This window comes from Candoia aspera, chromosome 2 (assembly GCF_035149785.1).
Source record: "Candoia aspera isolate rCanAsp1 chromosome 2, rCanAsp1.hap2, whole genome shotgun sequence".
Taxonomy (NCBI): domain Eukaryota; kingdom Metazoa; phylum Chordata; class Lepidosauria; order Squamata; family Boidae; genus Candoia; species Candoia aspera.
In genome coordinates this window covers 150038378-150057571 of record NC_086154.1, presented here as the reverse complement: position 1 = coordinate 150057571, position 19194 = coordinate 150038378, and the positions used below count along the sequence as shown (strand labels likewise).

At 45.0% G+C, this 19194-nt stretch overlaps 1 protein-coding gene across 2 annotated transcripts in view; it reads left to right on the top strand.

Moving 5' to 3' along the window:
- ARHGAP4 (Rho GTPase activating protein 4) overlaps positions 1–19194 on the top strand; it is a 57720-nt gene that overhangs the window by 31103 nt on the left and 7423 nt on the right. For both annotated transcript variants that reach the window (XM_063294254.1, XM_063294252.1), the window contains exons 13-18: positions 5321–5381; positions 5512–5589; positions 5951–6085; positions 16712–16817; positions 16929–17159; positions 18741–18817. In XM_063294254.1, coding sequence (XP_063150324.1) covers positions 5321–5381; positions 5512–5589; positions 5951–6085; positions 16712–16817; positions 16929–17159; positions 18741–18817 — 688 coding nt within the window. The remainder of the gene's footprint in view (positions 1–5320; positions 5382–5511; positions 5590–5950; positions 6086–16711; positions 16818–16928; positions 17160–18740; positions 18818–19194) is intronic.

Genomic DNA, 19194 nt, shown 5'->3' with positions numbered 1-19194 from the left:
CTGTGTAGGAAAGCTTTGAATGTGTGTCCCTGCTATTTTCTGGGAAGCAGTCCCTGCTTTTGCTGTTACGGTTACAACATTATGCTCCAGGAAATAGTGCGCTGGCATGAGCATCCATAGGGGCAAGGGGGCAGATAAAGTCACGGGCACGATGACATAATCACACAGACACTGCAGCAAATGTACTTGTTGACAAGAAATGTCACTGCATCATTTGCCGTGTGTGTGTCATCATTTTGGCGTTGTCTCTCTTGCTGTGGACCCTATGGATCATAGCCTGGAGTCTTTTGCTCCTTTAAAGCTGATAATTTAGGGATAACTCTGGGGACCTCAGCCAAATAAGTTGAGCCAAAATGTTCTGCCTAGCCAGCCAGTGACCAGGAGCTATGCCCATAAATTAATAAAATAAAATATCCATTCTATTTAAAATAAAATGATACCTTTCCATGTAAACAATGTAAGTGTGAAAAAAATGGTTCTGCAGCTTTTCTTCGGGATTTATTTTATAGCATCAGAATAATATTAAAATATCAGCATTTAGTTAATGAGATTGAACCAAAAGCTTTTGATTGCTTCAAATTTGTCCATAATTAATAAAGCCAATTCATTCATTCTTTACAAGAACTTATTTAATAATTGCAGGTAACAGATCCTAGCAAAGAAAAACCATTTTTTTTTTTTACCCTCTTCCTGTAGGCAATACCTATTCTAACAGTTTGCCTGCTGTGATCTTTAATCTACAGATCTTCCTTCAGAATTATTTGATTCACACACATATGCAGATTTGGTTGATTTGATGGTTTAGAAATCATACCATTATTTTAATTTTCATAAACAGATGAAACAGACTTGGGGTTTGATCTAGATGTGCATCATGCTTAAAGTAATCTGTTGAACTTATAGAGATTTAAATTATTCTCAATTAATTTAATTCTCTCTGGTTTCAATGGATCTACTCTCAATATGATACATTTGGATTCCACCCACAATTTATCCACATGCTGGAAATGTGGTAAATGTCTGAGAACTTGAACTCAAAATCCAGGCATGCCTATGGGAAATCAGTGTGGTTTACCAGGTCTTTCTGCAGTCATATGCAACACAGAGAAAGGGTATGTATGTGGGTGAATGGGCAGTTTTCATTGCGAAATGACAGAATGTAGCAGCTCTTAATGCTTATTGTGAATGTGCACCCTGTTTCTGCCTTTAGACCACACGTGACATCGTGATTTGTTCTATTGTTGTGTGTTATTAAAATTGCAAAACAGACTTTGCTTATTACTCCATAGGGCCCCTCCCTCTGCCCAACTTTTCCTGTACTAAACAGTGAATGGGCCATAGTATTTAACACCCTGAGTCCTTTTGCTCTTAAAGGTAGACTGCTGTCTTCATTATATGTACCATAAGAGAGGGCTGAGCACTTTAATGGTCTGCAAGCTGCATGTGAACCCCCCCCCACCGCCACCCTGTCTTCCCCAGCCCTTTATTTTTGTTTCCAAAGTGCCGGGGGCCAGAATCTTCAAACGTGTTTCCCCAGTTTGAGGAAATTGGAGGAGTTTCAGGGTTCAGATAGGTGCTTTAAATCCTCCCTGTGATAAAGGCGCCCCACTTTTAAAATTCTGTTTGCAAGGATTGGGAGATTTTTCCCTGTTTGCAGATGTTTTAAGGGGCAAAATGAGTGCCAAATTGCTGAAAGGCTCTGTAGCAATTTTGCTGCTTAAAACCTCTCCAGTAACTAAAAAAAGTGGGGGAAGAAAAGTGGTGATTTTGTCCCCTCTCCTCTGATGATATTCTTATGCCCCTGGCCACATCCTCTTTAATCCCCAAATGGGGTGCAAGGACAAAATGACATCCCCCTCCAAGTCAAAATGAGTTGTCACTCCTGCTGTAGAAGTAAAGACCAGTTCAAGCATAGCTGTCAGTTGTCACCACATCCAGCTCTGAGCTGTGAGAGACCACTGAATGTGAACAGTCGCTTGCATGTTTTTGTCAGCAAACAGAAAATAGTGGAGGGCCCACCCACCCATATAAGAACTATTACAAGAGCCAGTTTCGTCTAGCGGTTAAGGTGCTGGGCTAGAAACCAGGAGTCTGTGAGTTCTAGTCCCACCTTAGGCATGAAAGCCGGTGGGTGACCTTGGGCCAGTCCCTCTCTCTCAGCCCAACTCACCTCACAGGGTTGTTGTTGTGGGGAAAACAGGAGGAAGAAGGAGTATTAGGTATGTTCTCCGCCTTAAGTTATTTATAAAAATAATAAAGGCGGGATAGAAAATAAATAAATAAATAAATAAATTACACCTAGGGTGGTTATCATTCATGTGGGAATGTTGTTATTCATTAGGGCCATGCAATGCTTTGGATTTGATCTCCAAAAGATACTTCAGAACACGGGGAGTGCAAAGGTTGTAATTTTCTGCAATATCCTGCACCTTTTCACAGGAATATGCAGTTGCCTTCCTTTTTAAGGTGCTGCCTACAGGTGCTACAATCGTGTTCTCACAGGCTCCAAAGCACCTTTTGGAAATTGAATCTGAAGGATGGCATTGCCCTATTATTCATCGTAGTTTGGGCATTTGGTACAAAGGAATGTTAAGTGAGCCATCACAAGAACCAGAAAGCTGCTGCCTTGATATGGCATGGCATAGCCATGCCATGCCATGCCATGCCATGCCATGCCATGCCATGCCTCCCTTCCTTCCTTCCTTCCTTCCTTCCTTCCTTCCTTCCTTCCTTCCTTCCTTCCTTCCTTCCTTCCTTCCCCTTAAATGGAAGCATTTAAAGCCTCAGAATTTGTCTCCACGTTAGAGAAGAAGTTGCAACTCTCCACCACTACTTGTTTCTCTGCCAGCCATCCTTCCCTGCCATGCCTACTCCTCCCAAGCATATTACTTTCCTCTCCTTTTCCTTACTTTGAAGCAATGATGGTTTTTAGAAGAACTGTGTATTCCAAGGAAGCAGGGAAGAAGAAAACTCCATTGGTTCTTCTCCCTCTACATCTGGCTTCTGTGCTCTTTGCCATCTCAACTTCAGGGTAAAAAACAGGAATTGGGGAATATGCTTTGGGGAAGGGGCAGATGCACACTGAGTGATGATCTCTTGTGACATAGAAATGATCAGGAGGAAGAGCTTGGAAGACATGGAATAAACAAAAACAGGGTATAACTCTAACCCTGACAATGATTCAGTAGTCTGTGTGGGTGCTGGGACCCAGAACTGAGTATTTCCCTTCCTTTCTCCCCACCACTCTAACTTTTGGACAGCCTTTAGAAGGTGCAGATGGCAGTCTGTAGAGCCAGTCTTGGCTAAACTAGAAGCTATGCAAGGTTAGTACCAGAATGGGAAGTCCAAGGCTGACAGCCTCACTGGGAGATCCAAACAGCATCCTAGAAAGAGATGGTAGCAAACTGCTTTCATAATACTACTGAGAAAATGAATGAATGCAGGCACTGGAAATGGGATGGGGTGAGCTGCCTTAAGGGTGAATTTACTTTCTTTATGATGTACAATGCTTGCCTAACTAGGGAAGGCCACGGTTCTCTCTCTAATTCCTCTCCCCCTTCAATGCCATATTGGTGCAAAAAGTGAAACTGGGAGGAACTTTGTTCTTTCTTTTGACTTTACAATTCTGGACAACTGCCCAGAGTCCCCTTTTCAGGAGAGATGGGCGGTGATAGAAATTTGAAAAACAAATAAATAAACGTGTAGCAATTTTCTTAGCTGGGGCATGGTTGGGACTGCTCTAAACATAATATAGAATTCTGTACTAAGTAAAATTGAGTTACGTGGGCCTGTGAAATCATAAAGATTAGGGAAAAGCATGCCCCATTTGAACAGTTTATTCTGTAGTTTTTAAAGGAGAAATTAAAGTGATTTATCTAAAGCATTGAAGCTCTCCCTAGAAGGGTGGAAATTTGACCTTGGGCCAGTCATTCTCTCTCAGCCCAACTCACCTCACAGGGTGGTTGTGGGGAAAATAGGAGGAGGAAGGAGTATTAGGTATATTCGCTGCCTTGAGTTATTTATAAAAACAATAAAGGTGGGATAAAAATAAATAAATAAAATGCAATTACTTGCATTGAACCCATAGAACCCATCCTTTTCCCAAGAATGGCCAGAGGAGGGTGTCTGGAAGTTTTTTCCTCTCTCTTTCCCACTGCATTTTATCTTCACAATTTTTTTTTTCCTGCGCTTTCAAGTCAGTCTTGACTCCTGGTGGCTGCCTGGACAAGACCCTGCAGTTTTCTTGGCAAGATTTAGGAAGTGGCTTGTCCTTGCCTATTTCCAAGGGCTGAGAGAGAGTGACTGGCCCAAGGTCATCCAGCTGGCTTTGTGCCTAAGGCGGGACTAGAACTCATGGCCTCCCGGTTCCTAGCCTGGTGCCTTAACCACTACACCCAGCTGGCTCTCATCTTCACAGTAGTCCTGTAAAATTGATATTGCTGACAAAATAAAGAGAAAATATACCATTTTTAAAAGTTCCTCAGCTAAGTTTTATTTGCCCAAGACATTTTGGACTTCTCATCCTTTGTCAGGGGCTCAGACACACTCTTCTCATCAAAAGCCCAGGGTGATGACAGACTTAGCTAACATACTTTGGAAGGTCCTCATTTCTTTGCCAAATAGTGCCCAGTGAGCTAGACAGCAGTTGCCCCAAAATTGTCCAGAAAGCATTATGCTAATTGGGAATTTAAATCCAAATTTTCTCATCCCTCCTGTGCGTATGGTGCACCAAATGTAGAAAAATACTATTTAGAAAGTTGAAGATGACAGTAAGAGGGATCATTGCTAGTGATGGTCATACTCATTCCATTTCTGCTTCTGATACCAAAAGCTTTTCGATTTGTTTCCAAAACCTTCCATGTCTGCAGAGCAGCAACAGTGTGGAAAAGAGACACATATAATCTGATATTTCTCTCAGCAGCACCAACAATTTATATATACATATCTTTTCCCACATTATATCATCTGTTACAGCAATTCACTTATTACCTCAATTATTTACTGTAGATTACACTGTTATCAGTTACTACAGCAATTCTTACAACTGTCCTAAGATATTATTCTTCCCCATCTTGCAGATAAAAGGTTGAACCTGAAGGAGTGATTTGTCCAACAACAAGTAACCAGTTCAGAGCTAAGATGAGCAGGCAACTTCCTAATCACAGCTTGTTTTCTTAGCTATACATGATGTAGCATTTTGTTTTGCTACATCTGCTGAATCAGAATAGAGGTGTCATTAACACACATGCACAGTCGTGACAGCTAGCAACCTAGCCCCCAGCAGTCCTGTGACCCTCTGCTTTCCTTCCTGTAACTCCAGGCCTCAGGCCAGGCGGTGCCTCTCGTGGTGGAAAGTTGCATCCGCTTCATCAACCTCCATGGTAAGGCTGTCCTATGCTAACCCTCCCTCCCTCCCTTACTCAGCGACCTTGCTGGGAATTGAGCTGTGAAGACCATGCGTTCCTCACTGAAAATGTGCCTGGTTTGGTATTTTTTCTCTTCCTTGCTCAGGGCTCCAGCATGAAGGTATTTTTCGTGTGCCTGGATCTCAAGCACAGGTAGCAGAGATCCGGAATGCCTTTGAGAAAGGTGAGTGGGGAGGGGGAGGCTTAAATGATTTTCTTAAACCTGTCATGGAATTTCTAGAATGCCATAGAAGCAGGAGATACATAAAATGCTGTACCTCTTACGCATTTACTCTTTCCATGGCATTCCAGCAGCTATAACCAAAACAGATCATGGTACTCAGACCCCATTGCAGCAGCCTTCTGAGTTGGGATAAGCTGCCATGTTCAAAGTCATGCAGACTTTGTCATAGCTAACATGGGATTAGGCCCCATCTTTTACATGTGGTTACAAGTTTTGTTTTGCACATTCTAAGATTGCTGATATCATGAAAGAAATCTATGTAGTGGGGGAAGACATTGCTCTAATGATTGGTCTCCACTAGGTGAGGACCCTCTAGCAGACAGCTATGTACAGCATGACTTGGATTCAGTGGCTGGAGTGCTGAAACTGTATTTTCGGGGACTGGAGAAACCTCTCTTTCCTTATGATATAGTTCCTGAGCTGCTGGCCACAGCCCGTAAGTATTTTTGCCTCTTCCTTGGTGGTGATGTTGCAGTAAATGTGAATGTTCATGCATTGTTTTGGGGTGACTGTAGGGAGCAGGTATATTTGCAGGTATACAAGGCATTTCTTACAAAATCAAAACAAAGAGTTAACATTTTGCATGTGAGCTTTCTCTCTCTCTCTCACACATACTTTTTTTGAAAAAAAAAAAGTTGACCAGAGGTGTGACAAAATGGGATACCCTGAATTCATGGGACACATTTCCACTATCTGTAGTATAAATTCAGGTAGTCCTCACTTACCGACTGCCTCTTTCAGCGACTGTTTGAAGTTATGGCACTGAAAAAGTAGGCTTATGACTGGTCCTTGAACTTGTGGCTGTTGCAGTCTCCCTGTGGTCATTCAATCATGATTTGGGTGCTTTGCAACTGGCATACATTTACGATGGTCACAGCATCCCACAGTCATGTGATCACCATTTGCAACTTTCACAATTGGCTTCTCACAAGCAAAGTCAATGGGGAAGCCAGCAGGAAGTTGCAAGTTTTGGTCATGTGCTTAGCAATCATGGGTGATTTGCTTAATGACTGCAGTGGAACTGATGTTGTAAGTCCGGTGCAGTCACATAATGTTTCAATTCATGACCACGTCACTTAGTGATGGAGTTGCCAGTCCCAATTGCGGTCAGTAAGTGAGGACTACCTGTAATTCATTTATTAAGCCTGTAATAAAGCAGGAATCTCATGTTAATTAGAGACAAGTGAAATATTTCTAAATAATTATAGTAATATATTTATAATTTGTTTTTGTTCAGCGAATAAAAATCTATTTGCACAGTGTTTAAGGAGCTGAATGAATTGTAGTAAAGACCTCAGGAATGGCTGAATTTTTATACAACTTTATGCCCACTTTATTGAATTTTAATGAGGTGTGTGCGCGTGTGTGTTTGTATTTATGCAGCTAGCTGTGTAGAGGACCCCTATTGTCAGCACCTGATCATTCAAGCATTCACACAATCACAGTCAGGAGGCTGGGATTCCTTTAACTGTTTTAATCAAGCGTAATGAACAGTACAGAAGGCAAGCTATGAATAAAAATTTCCCGCTCAAACCTAACTTTAAAAACTACATTCCCTTAGTTAGTCCCCTTTCCCATGAAACCATGTCACCCCCCCCCCCACCATCCAGATGGTTTTCCTGGCATATCTCAACCCCATGTCTTTGATGTCCTCCATAGCCATAATAAACCACTTCACACTCCAACTTCACACCTCCTCCCATCTGGTGACACGGGTTCCATTCCTTGGAGAAAGAAACGATGGTAGATGCTCCGATAAGGGTTTTTGTAAAACCTTTGATCGGGGGGATCTGACATACCACCCCCCCAAGAAAGACTAAAAAAACAATCAGATATCACATAAAATTAAGTAATGAGTTTAGTAAGGAGAGAGCTTAGAAGGATACTTTGCATGAAACTTTTTGGTTAAAATAGGAGCATTAACATGACATGCATTAACCCACTCAGGATCTGGAAAATGCTTCCATTGAATCAAGTACTGTAAACATTTGCGAAAAAAACGAGAGTCCAGAATGTCTTTAACTTCAAAATGCTGATGGCCATTGATCATGATGGGTGGAGGGGTTGCTGCAGGCTGGTGCCACTTAGAACGTTCCGGTGCAGGTTTAAGCAAGCTGGAATGAAAAACAGGGTGAAGTTTTTTGAGGGTGGCGGGTAATTGTAATTGAACAGTCACAGGATTAATAATTTTTGTGATGGGGAAAGGTCCAACAAACTTGGGGGCAAGCTTCTTTGAGGGTTGTTGGGAGCGTAAAAATTTGGTAGAGAGATAACAAGATCGCCCACTTTAAATTTCCACTCTGGGCGTCTGTGACGGTCAGCAAACTTTTTCTGAGTTTCATGGGTGTGATCTAACGCCTGGCGGATGACTGGCCAATTAGTGGCAATCTGTGCAGCCCAGTCGGCTACTGAGGAGTCAGGCAAGGATTGCAATTGAAGTTCAGGTATTGGAACAAAGTCCTGGCCATAAACAATATGAAAAGGGGAAAACCCAGTGCTTTGGTGAACTGCATTATTATAAGCAACCTCAGTGAAAGGAAGGAGGTCCACCCAATCGTCCTGTTGGAAGCTAATGTAGCAGTGTAAGAATTGCTCTAGAGTAGACTGAACCCGTTCAGTCACTCTGTCCGTCTGCAGATGGCTCGATGAGCTGAGGGATTGCTGGACACCAATTAATTTCAAAAATGCCCGCCAAAATTTGGAAGTAAATTGGACACCTCTGTTGGAAATTACATGCGTGGGACACCTGTGAATTTTATAGATATGCATGAGAAATAGCTTGGCTAATTGCTGAGCAGTTGGGATTTTAGCGCAAGGTATAAAATGAGCCTGCTTGGAAAACAAATCAATTACAGTACAAATAACAGTCTTGTTTTTACTCTCAGGTAAATCCACAATAAAATCCATGGCGATTTCTTTCCATGGAGCCTTGGGGGAGGCTACGGGTTGTAACAGTCCTTGCGGTTTCCTCCCCTTTCTCTTCACTTGGGCACAGACGTGGCATGATGTGACGTAGGACTGTACATCAGCACGAAGGGAAGGCCACCAAAATTGGCATCTCACCAAGTGGAGAGTTTTTGTGAAGGCAAAATGACCTGCAGATTTAATATCATGGGAACGGTGCAAAATGGTCTGGCGAAGAAACTCAGGCACATGGATTTTGCCCTTACAATACCAGACATTGTCAATTTCAGTTAATTGGGCTTCCGTACATTGTAGCCAGGGATAGTTAGGGAGCGCCTGAAGGAGTTCCTCTTTTAGGTCAGCCTGCACTTTCGCTTTCCCGGCTACTGCTTGTTTGCGCGTTACGCAAGTCATTCCAAGCTGGTTCTGAGAGAAAACTGTGTCTACAATTTGAGTTTGGGCAGTGTGATATTGCAGAAGGCGAGAAAGTGCATCAGCAAGAAAATTCCTCTTGCCAGGAAGGAAATTTAGGGTAAAATTAAAACGGCTAAATAATTGAGCCCAATGAATTTGTTTGCCATTCAATTTCCTGGGGGTTTGTAAAGCTTGGAGGTTTTTGTGATCAGTCCAAACCTCAAAGGGATAACGAGCACCCTCTAACAAATGCCTCCAATGTGTGAGAGCAGTCTTTACAGCAAAAGCTTCTTTTTCCCAAATGGGCCAGTTGCGCTCAGAGTCAGAAAATTTGCATGAGAGGTACGCGCAGGAGTGGGGAAACCTGTTTCATCTTTTTGAACCAAAACTGCCCCGATAGCTGAGTCAGAAGCATCTGCTTGCACAATAAGGGGGCGAGTTGGGTATGAGTGAGCCAGAATGGGTTCTCTAGTAAAAAGCTTTAAACAGTCAAAAGCTTTTTGACAATCAGAGGTCCAGGCAAGTCTAGCCCCCGGAGGGGTAACTTTCCGGGTTTCCCCCCTCCTTCTAGTTTTCAACAAGTCAGTTAGAGGCAAAGCAATTTGAGCAAATTGGGGGATAAAATTTCTATAGAAATTTGCGAAGCCTAGAAAACTTTGAAGTCGGTGCCTGGTGCGAGGGGGTTCCCACCCCATGATGTCTTCTACTTTGGCAGGATCCATTTCGACCCTCTTGGAAGAAATACAGTAGCCCAAATAGTCCAGCTGGGACTTGTGGAACTCGCATTTAGAGAGCTTGGCATACAGCTTAGCATCTCTCAGTTTGTGCAAGACTTTCTTGACAAGCTGAACGTGGTCTTTGAAGTTGTCAGAATAGATTAAAATCTCATCTAAGTAAACCAGGACCCCTTTGTACAAATGCTCATGGAGGACCTCATTGATATATTGCATAAACACTCCAGGGCCCCCCGCTAACCCAAATCGGAGGACTTTGTATTGATAGGAACCTAGAGGGCAGTTAAATGCTGTTTTCCATTCATCCCCCTCCCGAATTCTAAAGTAGGCTTCTCTGAGGTCAAGTTTGGTGAATACTTTTCCCTTTGATAGGTGTGATAGCATGTATTTCATTAAGGGGAGAGGGTATTGATTGTTTATTGAGATGGCATTTATTCCATGGTAATCGGTGCAGAGTCTCAGAGAGCCATCTTTTTTTGCCCGGAAGAGCACCGGGTCTGCCAAAGGTGAATTGGCAGGCTCAATGAACCCCCTCTCTAAGTTTTTGTCAATGAATTCCCTGAGAATTTGTTTCTCAGTTTCTGACATAGCATACATTTTTGGCTTAGGTAGTTTAGCCTTTGGGTCAATTTCAATGGTACAGCCAGTTTTTCTATGAGGAGGCAATTGGTCACACTCCTTCTCATTGAACACATCAAGAAAGTCTGTATACTCTGGTGGAATGTCGGGCTGTGCCACAGGTTCTGCCAGAGGGGTGTGGTTGAGGAGGGTGCTGGCTACATTCTGCCCGGGTTGTGGTACAGTAAAGAGGTTGCCAGCCCCATTTTTAAACAATAAAGCACCTGAGTCCCAGTCGATTTGTGGCTTTCTACTCTTTAGCCATGGGAGTCCCAGGATGATAGAATAGTTGGCAATAGGGGCTACAATAAATTGCAAGGTTTCTTTACGCCCCCCGAACCTCATGGCCAAAGTCTCAGTCCGGAATTCCACGGGACCCCCGTGGGCAACTGAACTGTCCATCTGAGTGAAAATAATTGGATTTTTAAGTCTTTTGGTTTTAAGGCTCAGTGTGTTAATTAGGGTGGGGTATATCAAGCATTTTGTGCACCCTGAGTCTAACATAGCTGTCAGATTGGCTTTGTGCCGGGTTCTTAAGTTTTTTAGTTCTACTTTCACCAGCAAGGTGGGGCAATCATCACTCACCAAAGGATCTTTGTCGTCTATCTCCGAAGTAGGCATGTTGCGCCCTGGAGTTTCCACCTGCTCATGGGTGCAATTTAGAACAGGTGAAATTTGTTTCCCGCCGGCTCCAGTTCCTCCTGTTCAGAGTCTTTGCTGGAGTCAATCAGGGACTTCACCTCTGGAACCTTTCAGGCCAGTGCCATTGCAGCGGCTGCCTTGCATGTAGTCGGTGGGGTTTTAACCGGTTTGGTTGCTCCTTTTGGTGCGTCTGACTCCCCATGTGGGCATTCTGCTGCTCTGTGGGTGTCCTTCCCACATTTGAAACAGCTGCCTCTTTTCCCTGGCCGGTCTTTCTGGTCCTCCTTGTCAAGGAAGAGTTTTTGCTGGGTGAAGGGAAATTGACCTGGGGCTATGGTATTTTTTCCCATCGTTTGCGCTTGGAGTTGCCGACGGAATTGGTATTGGGTATTCTCCACCTCCTCTGCTAGGCAGATCCATTCTTTCAAAGTAGGGGGGTCTCCGCGGCAGAGCACCCATCTCAGGATTTCTGGCTGCAAGCCCCCTTTGAAGTAATCAATCTTAGTGGTTTCCAACCAGTCCATAACTTTTCTGGCAAGAGCTTTGAACTCCATGGCATACTCCGCCACAGTCCTTCCCCCTTGCCGAAGTTGCTGGATACCTGTCTTCACCCTCATCTTGTCGAGTGGGTCCTTGAACCGTTCTCTGTGCCCTCATGAAGTCATGCAGGCTGTTCAGCTCTGGGGCCATGGCATCATGCAGTTGCACAAACCACTCTGCCGCAGGTCCCCGGAATCTGGCGCCTACCTGGCTCACTTTCTTGTACTCAGTGGGAAAGCAAGACCCATATTCCTTCATGTATAGGAACACGTTGGTCAAGAAGAACGCCAACTGTCGTGAGTCTCCATCAAACTTAACTTGTATGTCCTTAGGGGTTGCAGCTGGTGTCGCCCCGCTGGGCAGAGCTCTCCCCCAGTCGCCTTGGCTCTCTGGGTGGTCTCCACTCTGCCGGCGCCTCACTGGGGATTTGAAATCCCAGGTTGGGGTTAGGGTACGCCGTCTTCCTCGTGCATCCGGCGATGCCACTCTGGATAGCTGAGTTGAGATTTCTGCCAAGGGGTATGCCATGGTCTCCAGGGTTCTCAATACCTGCTGCAACACCACTTCCATAGCAGACATCCTCGCCTCCAGGCTCCGCATTTCTTGCGGAGTTCCACTGGGGTATGGTATGGTCCCATGCGACCCCGGACTCTGCACCCTTACTTGTGCCTCCACGGGTGGAGGGGCTCTTCCCTCTTCCTCTCTGGCACCGGGCTGGGAAGGACCCATTTGTGGTTCTTCTGTGATAACGCTTGGCGTCTGAGGCTCTCTTATGAAATTGAGGGAATGGAGGGCACTTTCCAACTCTAGTGTTGAGCCAGGGTTCCATCTCGCACTCTCTGTCTCCGCTCCCCGAGCTCTCCTCCATTTCAATTTTTTCTTCTTCCAATTTGGCATACAGCACTGTCCTCTCTGATGACGGTAAAGGTGATGGCTGCTTAGCCCAGGATTTTCCGTGTTTAGGCATGATTCATCAACTCTCAGCTGATTACTTGCTCAGGAAGAGTTTTCGAAAAGATGGATTTGCAGCTTAATGTCAGCACCTGATCATTCAAGCATTCACACAATCACAGTCAGGAGGCTGGGATTCCTTTAACTGTTTTAATGAAGCGTAATGAACGGTACAGAAGGCAAGCTGCAAATAAAAATTTCCCGCTCAAACCTAACTTTAAAAACTACATTCCCTTAGTTAGTCCCCTTTCCCATGAAACCATGTCACCCCCCCTCCCATCCAGATGGTATTCCTGGCATATCTCAACCCCATGTCTTTGATGTCCTCCATAGCCATAATAAACCACTTCACACTCCAACTTCACACCCCCTCCCATCTGGTGACACGGATTCCATTCCTTGGAGAAGGAAATGATGCTCCGATAAGGGTTTTTGTAAAACCTTTGATCGGGGGGATCTGACACCTATAAATTGAAAGATGGGATAAGAGGGAAATATAAAAAATAAAAATAAGTTTATAGGAATTTATAATTTGGGCACAAGAAGCCCCCTTATGTGCCTTTTCAGAGGGGTGGAATTAGGCTTAGAGAAGAGATACCCTGTGGTGTGTAGGCTATTTTTGTGATCCTACCTTTTCCGCAGCAAAGAAGCAATCACTGGTAAAATGATCTGGGAGGGGAAAGACATTAGGAATCAGGTCCAAAGGCATGTTTCATTCCTCACATTTCCTCAGCTCAGTTGCCTCTCCCTGTCCCTAGCTGAAAAGGAAACAAGGAGTCATGTCCTTTGGGAGTGGAGCAAGGCTGATGTTTTCATCCCTTCCCCTATTTTTCTGGAAGTTTAGAGGGTCTCCTCACCACTTCCATCATAGCCCGCAGACTGTTTGCATCTGATTTTCTGGTTTTCCAAACAGAGGGAGGGGCCAGATAGCTTAATTGGACTGATTTCTGTTGGTGATTTCTCGGAACAGGAAATGTAAGCAAAAAAGAGATCCTTGGCCCTAGTGCAGCTTATAGTTTATTGGGGGCAGCATGTAGCGTATGGAACTGACAAGGTGGGATTTAAGAGATACTAAGACTTTTGTTGGGCAACATGGAGAAATAGCTTGTAATGGTTGCCTATTCTAAAACACTGTCAGACTCATGAACAGGAATTCAAAGATATCTGATTTATTAAAGAATAGTATGCAGGATCACAGAGAAAGCTGAGAATGATGAAAGCGCGCCAAATTCAAACTAAAAACCCTCGGTGCAAATGAAATCCCTCCCCCCATAGAATCTTCTCAAGTTCACAATCCCAGGTGCTCCTAATGGTTTCTGATGGTCTGCGGGAAAAGGCCTTGAACAGAGCACATAACCCAAACACATTCCATTGAAATGAACACAGATACAGAGCTTGGTACAAGGTTTCACAGCAGCTCCCTCCCAAACAGAAATGCGTGTCAGCGCCATGGCATGTGAAACGTTACAATGTATAAACTACGTTGAAACAGTGCACATGACATACTGCCCCCCCAAAATAAAGAATACATTAAGCAGCAGGCTTCAAAGGGTAAGCAAGGTGGAAACGGCGAACTAAATCAGGAGCATTAACATGGTGGGCAGACACCCATTCAGGATGAGGAAAGTGTTTTCATTGGAAGGGTGCCTCGAAGCTTGCGAGAATCAACGATGTCCTTGACTTCAAAGTGTTGGTGGCCGTCAATCATAATTGGAGCAGGAGGAGGAGGTTGAGGGTGCCAACGTGGGGAGTGGTGCACAGGCTTAAGCAAGCTGCAATGGAAAACAGGGTGCAAGCGTTTCAAATTGTGAGGCAGTTCCAATTTAACAGTAACTGGATTGACAAGACCAACAATAGGAAAAGGACCAATGAATTTGGGAGCAAGTTTTTTAGAGGGTTGAGGTGATTTGATAAATTTAGTAGATAGATACACCTGATCCCCAACTTTGAAGTTGTGTTGTAAAGAGCGATGCTTATCAGCTTGAGACTTGTAAGCAGCTTGGGCGTCAGCCAAAGCTTGCTGAATCACTGGCCAGGAATTAGACAGCTTAACAGCCCAGTCAGATGTAGAACATGTTTGGGAAGGGGGCTGTGGCAGTTCAGGGATGGGAACAAAGTCGTGACCATAAACCACGCGAAAAGGGGTTTGTCCGGTACTTTGATGCACAGCATTGTTATAAGCAACTTCAGCAAAAGGCAATAAGTCCACCCAATCGTCCTGATGGTAGTTAATGTATGCTCTTAGAAACTGTTCAAGAGTGGAGTTCAAAATCTCAGTAGAACCGTCAGTCTGAGGATGGGACGATGTGGATAGTGCTTGTTTGGTGCCAATCAATTTTAAAAATGATTTCCAAAACTGGGAAGTAAACTCTGTCCCGTGGTCACTGACCAAACGGGAGGGGCTACCGTGGAGGCGGTAGATATGGAGGAGAAATAGGCGCGCCAATTGTGGGGCTGACGGGATGGATGCACATGGAATGAAATGCGCTTGCTTGGAGAAAAAATATTTTACAACCCAAATGACAGTTTTCTTCTGACTGGGAGGAAGATCCACAATAAAATCCATAGAAATCTCATCCCAGGGATGGGACGGGTTGGCCACTGGCTGTAGAAACCCCTGTGGTTTCCCCCACTTTCGTTTTGACATGGCACAAACAGGACAGGAAGCAACATAGTCTTTTACATCACGTCTTAATGTTGGCCACCAAAATTGATGACGAACCAAATGCAAGGTTTTGACAAAACCAAAGTGTCCAGCAAGTTTATCATCATGGGAACGCTGCAAAACATCAGCTCTTAAAGTTTCAGGCACATAAAGGTGGTGTTCCACCCACGCCAGACCTTTTTCAAAAGAAACATTGTCTCTATTAGGTAGCAACCAAGTGTCAGATTTCAGTGGCACCCTTCAGTATCTGGTCCGATGGAAACACTTTCCTCATCCTGAATGGGCGTCTGCCCACCATGTTAATGCTCCTGATTTAGTTCGCCGTTTCCACCTTGCTTACCCTTTGAAGCCTGCTGCTTAATGTATTCTTTATTTTGGGGGGGCAGTATGTCAAGGGGGCTGTCCCCTTGGCTGCTGCCATCTGCCGCGAGGGGGGGGCGATTTGGCCAGCGGCTTCCCCGCCTGATCTCCAGCTTTGGCTTTTGGGCAATCAGCTGCTCGGTGGCCCTCCTTTCCGCATCGGAGACACTGACCCCTCGCGTAGTGCTGATCTCTCTCCTCATCCCAAGCTCTATAACTTGGTCGGGCAGCAGTTGTAGCACTTCGGGGTCCCCTCATGGTGGCGGGTGGTTTTTCAAATTTTCTAGTTTGCATGAAGGTATGCTGAGCATGCTCAGCCTTGCCTGATAGACAGATCCAGTCGTACAATGACTCTGGGTCGTCTCTACACAACACCCACCATAGGATGTCCCGGTTGAGTCCCTCTTTAAACCGTTCTATTAGGGTTGACTGAAACCAGTCAGATTTCAGTGCCTGGAGAAAGTCCTTCTGTAACTGACAAGGAACTTGCACTTTCCGCTTCCCAGACTGGGCTGGGGATGGGGTTGCCTGTGCATGGGTCTGGCTCCGAGTGACAGCAACCAAGCCCAGTTGTGGTTCAGTGAGAACAGTCCCAACCACATCTGCCACCTGGTCAAGGTCCTGAGGTAAACGTGACAAAGCATCGGCCAGAAAGTTTTTCTTTCCCGGGATAAATTTTAACTGGAAGTTAAAGCGACTGAAAAACTGAGCCCATTCTCAACTGCTGAATGGCATCTGTTGATTTAGTAATTGAAACAGTTGAGGAAGTTCTGAATAGTAGTAATAGCTTAATGAGAGCCAGTTTGGTGTAGTGGTTAAGGCACTGGGCTAGAGAGGCCCTGAGTTCTAAGTCTGCCTTAGGCACAAAGCCAGCTGGGTGACCTTGGGTCAGTCACTCTCTCTCAGCCCTGGGAAGAAGGCAATGGCAAACCACTTCTGAAAAACCTTGCCAAGAAAACTGCAGGGACTAGTCCAGGCAGTCTCCAAGAATCAGACAGGACTGAACGGATTAAAAAAAAAGGCTTAACACGTTGAATGTTTCATGCACCAATAATGTGCCGACTGCATGAATCAGAGCTCCTGCTGCTCCTTGTGAGCTCCAAGAGGTTATGAATTCTAACACCCAAAGATGAGAATTAGTCTGTGAGTATGCTAATGCACGTGCAGAAGTGCTAATCCAGCATTCTGCTGTGCATGGTTCTCAGTCACACGCTGCTGTTCCATTGCTTCCCAGATCTGGAGTCTTTAGCTGAGCGCATCTCACACCTCCGGGCTCTCATCTCCCAGCTTCCACCTGCAGTACTGATGGTTCTGCGGTACCTCTTTGCATTCCTCAACCAGTGAGTATTCAGGCCTTGGGTGGCAAGTAACCCACTCCTTAGGATTTCCATGGAGAGAGCTTTCTGTGGCTAAGGGGACTCCATTGCCTCCTTCTCATCTTCTTCCTTCAGTTTATCTCAGTACAGCGATGAGAATATGATGGACCCCCACAACCTAGCTGTCTGCTTCGGCCCCACCCTGGTGACGGTACCTGCGGGCCAGGATGCCGTGTCAGTGCAGCCCCACATCAATGAGGTGGTAAAGTGCCTGATTGTCCATCATGAAGCCATCTTTCCTGGAGCTGGTCAGCTGCCTGGGCCCCAGTATGAGAAAGTCATGGCTCTGGCTGAAGAGGAGTACTGGTATGAGAAGGGGTGGAGGAGGGTGGTTCTGTAAGCAGAGGAACAAGCAGCAGAGGGTGTGCAGATGTGTGTTTGTGCATGTTGGTTCTGCATTTCATGCCATGTCACTTAGAGTGCTGACTCTTCCTTGGCAATGTGGTGGCTGGGATCACACCCATACTTAGCCAAGTCAGTTAAAGGTCTACATCTGCATGCTCACAGTATGCTAAACTTGGTTAGTTTAACTTTGGTCCAAAGCTCTCTCTGCCCCACATGGAAGGGTATTCATTCTGGCAAGATTTGATGCTCTGTGCTCAAAGGTAATGGAGGAGAGATTCAATAGTATTCCTATTCAGGAACGCCTTTGCATCTCTTTGGGTGCAATGTGCCTGTCCTGCTGAGCTGCCCCCTGTGCTACACCTGACACTTTCATCAGATGCTTGGACTGGCCTCAGTCTGAAATTGTGCTCTTTGTACCAAAAGATCAGTCCAGTGCAGTCACTGCAAAAGGTAAAATTCTGTGCTCTTGTGATTGCAGTGGGAAGATAGTGCATTTGACATGAATGGCTTAGACCCCAACTCTAGCCAATTTTCTCTGTTTGACTTCCCCATCACCTACATACACAGATATACCCACATCCACCTTTCTTTTTTCTCTTTTTTCTTTTAGCCTCTAATCCAGTGTCAAACAAACAAAAACCTTATTACAGCCCCAGACCAGCATAAAACAATACACTGTAAAACGGGTATAGAGAAGTATAAACTTATAATATGAAAGGCAAAGGATGATACAATGGTGGGGGAAACAGGCACACAGGACCATCATTGGGAATTCAGGCCTAAGTAAGAATAAGATTAAAATGTGGTTAAAATGTATATTTTTACGAAAATGCCCTATATGGATAAAGAAGTAGTACATTAGACAAATATAAACATATGAAACAAGTACAGTAAGTATAAAAGCAGTTGCTGAGGGTGAAAGGAAGCATAAGGAAATGAAGAAACAAAAACTGAGGAGAAACTGTTTTGCTAACCTGTGGTGGGCATCTTCCTGATTTTCCAGGCTGCCATGCAGAATTTTGCCCCTTTGTATGCTGTGGCAGAAGTCTTAACCGACAAAAGAAGCAATGCATAGCAATGCCTGGGGCAACCTCGAAAATCTAGCACGGGGGTGATGTAGGTGCCGCATATATGACTGTAATCTTGGCAAAGCACTCTCACACACTCAGCTGCTTCTATCTCCCCATCCTCACAAGGGCACAATTGTTCTGAGTAGGGTACTTTTTTATATCTACCCTCTAGCACCACTGAGCGTCAATAGCTTTTACGTGCCCTGTGTTAATACTTTTCCTCCTTTTATTCTCTTTTATTGTGTGTTTTGGTCTATGATTGTATAGCACATAGATGCATAAGAAATAATAACAGTCTTGGTGTGTGTGTTGTTTATATGCATGTGTGTTTTGGTTTGTTGTGCAGACCCAGCCCATTTGGTGTAGTATGTAAACCCAGAAAATGAGTTAATCCAATAGCTTGGTTAAGTGTGTCATGTTGAGTGTGTCACCTTTGGCTCTCATTCTTGGTCTCTCCTCTCCCTTTGGACAGTGACGTCTTGCCCCTGGAGGCTACAGCAGAAGAGCCCGAGACTGAGGGGACCCCAGAAACTCCAGCGAGTGAGGATGGTGAGTGTGTGTGTGTCTGAGTGTGTGTCTGTGAGTGTGTGTGTAGGGGGGGATTCTGTGACCTGTTTTGCCCAGGTCAGTGCCCCGCCTGATACCCTCCAGATGGTGGGACTGCAAGATTCCCAGTTAGGTGACAGGAAGCATAGCGGGTTTTTTTCCCCACCGCTAAAGGAAGTAGGGACTCACTGGTGGGGAGTCTGTGGTCGAGCTTCTTTGAGGAAGATGGTGTAGGAAGCACAGAGTGATGCAGCAGTGGATTAAAGCAGGGCACACAAGTCTGTGCCCTGGATCTGGGTCTGCGCCTGAGCCCTTTTGACCGTTGGAACTGTAATGTCCCTCAGCTCCAGTCAGCGTGGCAAATGGTGAGGGATGCTGGG